The sequence below is a fragment of the Chrysochloris asiatica genome, unplaced genomic scaffold (assembly GCF_000296735.1).
Source record: "Chrysochloris asiatica unplaced genomic scaffold, ChrAsi1.0 scaffold00108, whole genome shotgun sequence".
Taxonomy (NCBI): Eukaryota; Metazoa; Chordata; class Mammalia; order Afrosoricida; family Chrysochloridae; genus Chrysochloris; species Chrysochloris asiatica.
In genome coordinates, this window is record NW_006408626.1 from 1,157,540 (window position 1) to 1,165,682 (window position 8,143).

The 8,143-nt window shown below is 40.2% G+C and overlaps 1 protein-coding gene across 12 annotated transcripts in view; it reads left to right on the plus strand.

Moving 5' to 3' along the window:
• The window catches only part of PEX5L (peroxisomal biogenesis factor 5-like), a 366,277-nt gene extending 358,134 nt beyond the window's left edge, over positions 1–8,143 (plus strand). For all 12 annotated transcript variants that reach the window (XM_006867687.1, XM_006867684.1, XM_006867689.1 and 9 more), the window contains 2 exons: positions 2,295–2,452; positions 7,169–8,143. In XM_006867687.1, the coding sequence (XP_006867749.1) occupies positions 2,295–2,452; positions 7,169–7,373 (363 nt within the window). In that variant the 3' untranslated portion in view covers positions 7,374–8,143. The remainder of the gene's footprint in view (positions 1–2,294; positions 2,453–7,168) is intronic.

Sequence of the window (8,143 nt, forward strand, 5' to 3'; positions counted from 1 at the left end):
GGTATACCCTGCAAGCCTGTTCCTTCCATCTTCTCTTGATGCTTTCTGCATCATTCAATAATTTGCCAGGAGAATCCTTCAATAACAAAAGTCAAGGCTTGAATTTTTTCTTCAGTTCCCCCAGCTTGAGAAATGCCAAGCGTGTTCTTCCTTTTTGGTTTTCTGACTCCAGATCTTTGCACATTTTGTTGTAATATTTGGCTTTATCTTCTGGAGCTGATCTTTGAAATTTTTTGTTAAGTTCTTGTACCTCCTCTTTTCTTCCATTTGCTTTAGCGTCTCTATGCAGGAGAGCAAGTTTCAGTGTCTCTTCTGACATCCATTTTGACCTTTTTCTTCTTTCTTGTCTTCTTAATGATTTTTTGCTTTCTTCATGTATGATGTTCTTAATGTCAGCCCACAACTCCTCTGGTCTTCGGTCTTTAGTGTTTAATGTATCAAATTTGTTCTTCAGATGATCTCTAAATTCAGGTGGGATATATTCAAGGTCATATTTTGGCTCACGTGGACTTGTTTTCATTTTCTTCAGATTCAGTTTGAATTTGCATATAAGTAATTGATGGTCTGCTCCACAATCTGCCCCTGGCCTTGTTTTGACTGATGATATGGAGCTTTTTCCATCATCTCTTTCCACAGATGTAGTCAATTTGATTTCTTTGTATTCCATCTGGTGAGGTCCATGTGTAAAATCATCTCTTATGGTGTGTAAAGAAGGTATTTGAAATGAACAAATCCTTGATTTTGCAGAATTCTATCATACGATTCCAGAATCATTTCTATCACCAATGCCATATTTTCCAACTACTGTTCCCAACCTTTGCATTCCAAACACCAATAATAATCAATACATCTTGATTGCATGTTTGATCCATTTCAGATTGTAGAAGGTGGTAGAATTCTTCTGTTTCATCCTCACTGACTTTAGTGGTTGGTGTGTAAATTTGAGTAATAGTGGTATTAGCTGATCTTCCCTGTGGGCTCATGGATATTAACCTATCACAGAAAAGCATTGTACCTCATGACTGATCTGGATATCTTCTTTTTGACAATTAATGCAAGTCTATTCCTCTTCAATTTGTCATTCCCGGCATGGTAAACCATGTGGTTGTCAGATTCAAAATGACCAATACCAGTCCATTTCCACTCACTAATGCCTGAGATATTGATGTTTATGAGTTTCATTTCATTTTTGACAATTTCTAATTTTCCTAGTTTCGTACTTCATACATGTCATGTTCTGATTATTAATGGATGTTTACAGCAGTTTCTCTTCATTTTGAGTTGTGCCCCATCAGCAAAAGAAGGTCCCGCGGGCTTTACTCATACAGGCTTTACTCCATTCGCTTCATCACAGTCAACTCTGAGGGGGCAGCTCTTCCCCAGTTGCATTTTGAGTACCTTCCAACCTGAGGGGCTCATTTTCTGGCACTATGTCTGACAGTGTTTCTCTGCTATTCATAAGGTTTTCAGTTACTAAATATTTGGAAGTAGTTCATCACTCCTTCTTCCTAATCTATCTTCATCTGGAAGCTCATCTGAAACCTGTCCACCATGGGTGACTCTGCTGGTATTTCAAATTCCAGTGGCATAGCTTCCAGAATCACAGCAACTCACAAGCCACCACAGTACGACAAACTGACAGATGAGTGGTGGCCTTAGCATCTCATAGCGACTCTGTATACAGTTTCCAAGGAATGACTGCTGAGCTTGAAAAGCCAACTTTGTGGTTCAAACTGACCTTGCAGTCTAGCATATTAGCCTGCAGTGTCACACCAGGACTCCATAACAGCATTGTTGGTGTTGTTAAGTGCCGTTGAGTTGGCTCCAACCCATAGCATCCCTAGGTTTCCAAGGAGTAGCTGGTTAACTTGAACCGCTGACCTTGCAATTCAAACAGCTTTGCACCTTAACCAACAGTACCACACCAGGACTCCGTGACAGCATTGTTGTTGTTAAGTGCTGTCGAGTGGGTTCTGATGCATAGCAACCCTGTATAGGGTTTCGAAGGAGACGCTGGTGAGCTTGAACCGCTAACCTTGCAGTTCAAATGGCTTTGCAATCTGACGCATTAACCCACAGCGCCACACCAGGACTCCGTGACAGCATTAGAGAGTGACTATTGTTTGATTACTGAAAGTCATTTCACAAAGTTGTCCATTAAGATTTTGGAGGCTGTCATGAGCATTTGTATAAAATTTTTATCATCTTCCTTACCCCTGCACACAAACACAAGATATTGCTGACACTTCACTGTAAGCTGAACTGATTACTAGAACTCTATTTTTTTTCTTTAGGATTATTCCTTATGGAACCGTCTCGGGGCAACTTTGGCAAATGGAGACCGTAGTGAGGAAGCCGTGGAGGCCTACACGCGGGCACTGGAGATTCAGCCAGGCTTCATTCGGTCCAGATACAATTTGGGTATAAGCTGCATCAATCTGGGTGCCTACAGGTAAAGTATGGCAACAAGCTGAGAACTGAAATCCATGTTCAAGGCTGAGGCTGAATAACCTGAAAGTAAAGATGCCTGCCTTGAGGTTTTCTGCTTGAGTGAGTCACAGTTCTCCAGAGAAACAGAATCAATAAGATATTGGACAAGGGGGCTATAGTTAAGGATGTTTGCATATACAAGTGTGTATATATACGTGTGTTTATACACTGTATTTAGTTGCCATTGAGTCAGTTCCAGCTCACGGCAATCCCTTGTGCGTCAGAGTAGAAGTGTACGCCGCAGGCTGTGACTTTTCAGAAGGAGATCAGTTACTTCTAAGGTATCTCTGCAATAGTGTGAACCACTGACCTTTCGGTTAGTAGTCCAGTGCTTAATTGTTTGTCCTGTGTGTGTGCGTATGCGAGAGATTAATTTTGAGAAATTAGCTGATAAGATTGCAGACTGACAAGTCAAAATAATTTAGGCAACAAGCTGGTAACTGTGGCTGTCTTGTGACTGGAATAATTTAGGCAGTGGGATGCAAACTCCAGCAGTGTACCTATGTTGAAGTCTTGCGGAGGCGGGATTCTTCTCCCTCAGGAAGCCTCAGTGTTTGCTCTTAAGAACTTCTACTGAATAAGACCCACCACATTGTAGAGAGTTATCTGCTTCATAATCAACTGATTTAAATGTCAGTAACATGGTGTGGCACTGTTGGCTAATGCGTCAGACTGCAAAGTCATTTGAACTGCAAGGTTGGTGGTTCAAGCTCACCAGCTGCTCCTTGGAAACCCTATAAAGGGTCGCTATGAGTCAGAATTGACTCGACGGCACTTAACAACAACAACAGCATGTAAAAACCTTCATAGCAACAACTTGACTACTGTTTGACTAAATAAAATCAGTTGATACATATATTCAGTCATCACACTGCTCCTCTTGTTAAGGTTAAATGTAGAACCTTCACATTCTGAAGCTTGTTTAAGCAGTAACCATGTGTTTCAGTGGTTGTCAAGCTTTCAAAGGCAGAAATTCTCTGGAGATCTTGCTGAAGTGTAGATTCCCAGACCTCTCTACTCCAGAGATTTAGATTCAGTTGACCTACATTGAAATGAGTCAGTATGGCTTTTAACACACCCAAGGTCAACAATTTGAGAAACCTCATTCCCCAGGTACAGAAAAAGGAACCATGGTGGAGATGGGTGAGGGACAACAAATTGTTGAACTTCCGTAGGTCCTAGGGCCAGTTTTTGTCAAAACACAACTAAGAATTCAACAAACCTTAGTTAGAAGTCCTGTGTGGTGGTGCAACCCACCAGCCACTCCTCGAAAACCCTATACAGGATCACTGTGAGTCAGAATTTACCTGATGGCTCTTAACAACAACAAACCTGGGTTACCAAAACAATGATCCAAAAAAGAAAATAAAAATAGGAAGAGAAATGTCGAGTTAGCTAGAGAGCAATAAAATGAAACAGGACAATGGATGATGAATTTGTTGTTTAGAATGTCTTTTTCCTTCTCATTATTATTCATTATCATTCAGGTCTATATATTGTCCGTATTTCATGGAAAACCTTAGAGATTGACAGATGAGGTTACCAAGAGTGACGATTCTGTTACTCTCCAAAACCTTAGATCACTGTCACACAGTTTCAGGTTGGGAGCATAGTAAATGAGGGGATCCGAGCTCTTCCTCTCAGTGATCTTACACACCCAGAGCAATGAGAGGAGTCCCAAAGTCTTTGAGCTTCCACCCTGTGAAGAGGGAACCAGAAAGAGCATTGAAAGTAGACTCCCTATCGGCATCTCTTTATAAATCTGTCTCTCCTGGTTGATTTCTAGAAACTCAAAAGAATGTGTGACTAGAACTCTTATTTCATTCTATTGCTCAGGTTGCTATAGCCTCCTACTTGCCTTCCATTTATAGGCAGATCTAACAATATCAGTGAGTAAATGTCTAGAATCAGAATCTGAGAATCACTTTCTTCAAGGTTTTTACCAGATACTTGATAATTACTAGGAGTCCTTGGGTAATATAAACTATTAGTGTGTTGGCTGCCAATTAAAAAGTTGGAGGGTCTAGTCCACCCAGACTCACCTCAGAAGACCTGGCAATCTACTTTAAAAAATCAGTCATTGGAAACCCTATGGAGCACAGTTCTACTCTGGCAAATATGGCGGTCAACTCAAGGGCAACTGGTTTTAATGATAACTACCTTGCAAGGGTGAGAAGCTCTGGTAGCGCAGTGGTTACGAGTTGGGCTGCAAACCACAAGGTCAGCAGTTCGAAACTACCAGCTGTTCCACAAGAGAAAGATGAAGTTTTCTGCTCCCATAAAGATTTACAACCTCAGAAACCCTGTACAGGGTCGCTATGAGTCGGAACCGACTCCACGGCACATAACCTCCACCACCACCACCACTTCGCAAGGGTAACAACAATCGTGAGGATGGCGCAGGACTGGGTGGTGTTTTGTTCTTTTGTGCATAGGGTTACTATGAGTCAGAACCAACTCGACGGCACCTTACAACAACAACCTTGCAAGATTAAATGAGATCATGTGGGTGAAGAAATTTTGAGAAGAGTAAAGCTGATACAAATTACAGTGCCATGATTATTCTTAGTAAGGATCAGATTGTCAAGTATATAATACAACTTTGGGGTGACATGGGAGTACTGAAGGTGGCAGACCTAGCAGATACATACATCTGGCATAGTTATGGGCTGAAGGGGCTAGAAGGACTTTGCACATCATCTAACTCAGCAGTTCTCAAACTCGGTGTTCTCAGGGTGCCTTCACACTCTTAACAATGATTAATAGCAACACAGGCCTTTTATGTGGGTTTTGTCTACTGATACCTATTATATTAGAAATTAAACAGAATATTTTTGAATATTTCTTTTTTAAAATAACACATTACATAGTAATGTAAGTAACATTTTTATGAAAATAATTATATTCCCACCAACAAAAAATAGTGTAGTAAGAAGAGTGTCATTGTTTTACAATTAAAAATATATATATCTTTTTTTAATTGAGAATTGAGTAAATGTTTCCAGAGCAGATCTTCAGGTTTACATTCAACAAATCATGCATTTTCTTCTTTCTCTTTTGTAAACTCCTCAATGTAATTTTTTAATATTTTTGCAAATTTCTTTAATATCCTGTTTAATAAAAGGCAGATTTTCATATCTGCTTTTACATTCAACTTGTTAGAATATCTCACATCATGTAGCCTCTGGAAAATGCCACTGTACAAGGCATGAGCAAATGAAAGAGAAGGGTCAAATAACATGTCAGTATTACTATAGAACTAATTTTGATTTCCCTAATCCCCAGAGGTATCCAGACCACATGTTGAGAACTTCTCATCTAATTTAATGATAAAAGCCTTCACATAAATGGACTTAACTATGCTTTACAACAAGGATTTTAAATGACTTCTATTATCCCTTGTATAACCCACTATGCTATAAGAGCTCCTTCAAACCCGAGTTAATCTACACGTTGGAGGTTTGGATACAATCAGATGATCAGTCCTTGAAAGCCCTAGAAAACACAATTCTTTGAGTGGGGATCAACTTGATGGCAACTGATTTTGTTTTGTTTTTCACAGAAAGCAAATTTACAAATGGGTTATGGCTTCATTCCTGCAGTAAAGGAAAAAGGCATTTACTGAATTTGCATTGGTTTCAGTACTCTTCCCTTCCCACATTATATACCTAAAATATGCATTAGCTTTTTTTCTGAGTCATTTTACGATATTTAGCAATTGTTTTTCATTAAGAGTAATGAGACAATCACAAAAATGCTCATTGGATTGCCCAAAACACTAGAGAGAAATGCTTTAGGGTCTTGAACAGTTCGAAATCCTAAAGCACATCTCTTGTTGCTATTGTATGCCATCAACTCATATGACCCAGTGGTTAATGGGTTTGAACTGCCAACCTTGATGTTATCAGTTCAGCGCTTAGCCTACAGCGCCACAGCAGGGCTTTCTAGTGACATTTAAAAAAAAAAAAAAAATCCATTGAGTCAATTCCTATGACAGAATTAAACTGCCCTATAAAGAAGCTCTGGTAGCATAGTGGTTACGAATCGGGCTGCTATCCTCAAGGTCTACCAGCTGTTCCACAGTAGAAAGATGAGGTTTTCTGTGCCCGTAAAGATTTGCAGCCTTGGAAACCCTGAGCCATGGTCACTATGAGTCGGAACCGACTCTACGGTGCTTAACAACAACAACAAAAATAGAGTTTCTAAGGGTGTAAATCTTTACAGGTGCAAACTGCTTCATCTTCTCCTTAACAACAATTTAAAAACAAAAAAACTGCTTCCAGTAAGTTGATTCCTACTCGTAGTGACCCTACATGGTTTCTGGGCCCCTAAATCTATAAGGGAACAGACAGCCTCATCTTTCCCCGTTAAAGTGGCTAGTGGGTTTGAACCATCAACCGTATTGTTAGCAGCCCAACACCTAACCTACAGCACCACTGGAACTCCTTGTTGTTAAGTGCCGCTGAGTCAATTCTGACCCATAGCAACCCTGTATAGGGTTTCCAAGGAGCAGCTGGTGAGCTTGAACCACCGACCTTGAAGTTCAAATGGCTTTGCAGTCTACCACAGCGCCACACCAGAACTCCTCATGATAATTTAATTTTTTTTTTCCTTTCCCAGAATTTGCTAACTGCAAAATTAGTTGCATTTTAAATTGTCTATGTTTCTACCTTTATAGAGAAGCAGTCAGCAATTTTCTCACTGCCCTCAGTTTGCAAAGAAAGAGCAGAAATCAACAGCAAGTTCCTCATCCTGCAATTTCTGGGAACATCTGGGCCGCCCTCAGAATTGCGCTGTCTCTAATGGACCAGCCAGAGCTCTTTCAGGCTGCAAATCTCGGTGACCTGGATGTTCTCCTAAGAGCTTTCAACTTGGATCCTTGAAGAAAAAGAAGAAGCGAAGGAAGGAAGCAATCCCATCTGTGTACTTGTCCTGAGAAATGCAAAACTATTTTATTCTGAATCTCAAAAAGGTTAACTCAAATGTTCAAAAGGCTATGGCCATATAACCCAAGGGAATTCCTACAGACCATGCCCAGATTCTGTTCAGAGCCAAAAGCACAAAATGTTGTATATAGAGTTAAGGTTGGGCTTGAAAGAATGGAAAGAAAGACTCAAGACAAACCCATAAAGTGACTGTGTTTGAGTACTCCTCTCACAAATGGGGAGCGCATTGCAAAATATGTTCTTTGGATGTTTTTGTCCTCAGTTACAGCTGATGATGCATTTAAGGAACTTACTTGGGGAGAAAGCACTGCCTCAGATCATGGAATTCTGACTGTTTCTGAACTGTCCCCTGGAGCTCCCCTTTTACAAAATTGCACATAGGTTGGGCCATTGGTGCATGCACACATATTAACTCTTGATTGAAGAAAGGCATTGCTTAAACCTGTTCCAATTTTAACTCTCACTGTAGCCCTTTGATTCCAGAGAGGGAGCTTTGCTGGCAAAAGCAATTTTTGCACTAGACATTTTTGCTGTTCCCAATGGAAACTTTTCTGGGACTGTATATCTGCACTTTAATATCTCATTTATGCCTTGCTGGAGTTTTGTTTTGTTGCTCCAATTTTTAACTTGGGAGTGAAAGATTTGAGAACTCAGCCTTGTGAGATCAATGGACCAAATAAAACTTTCTGAAAATAGTTTTTCATAGT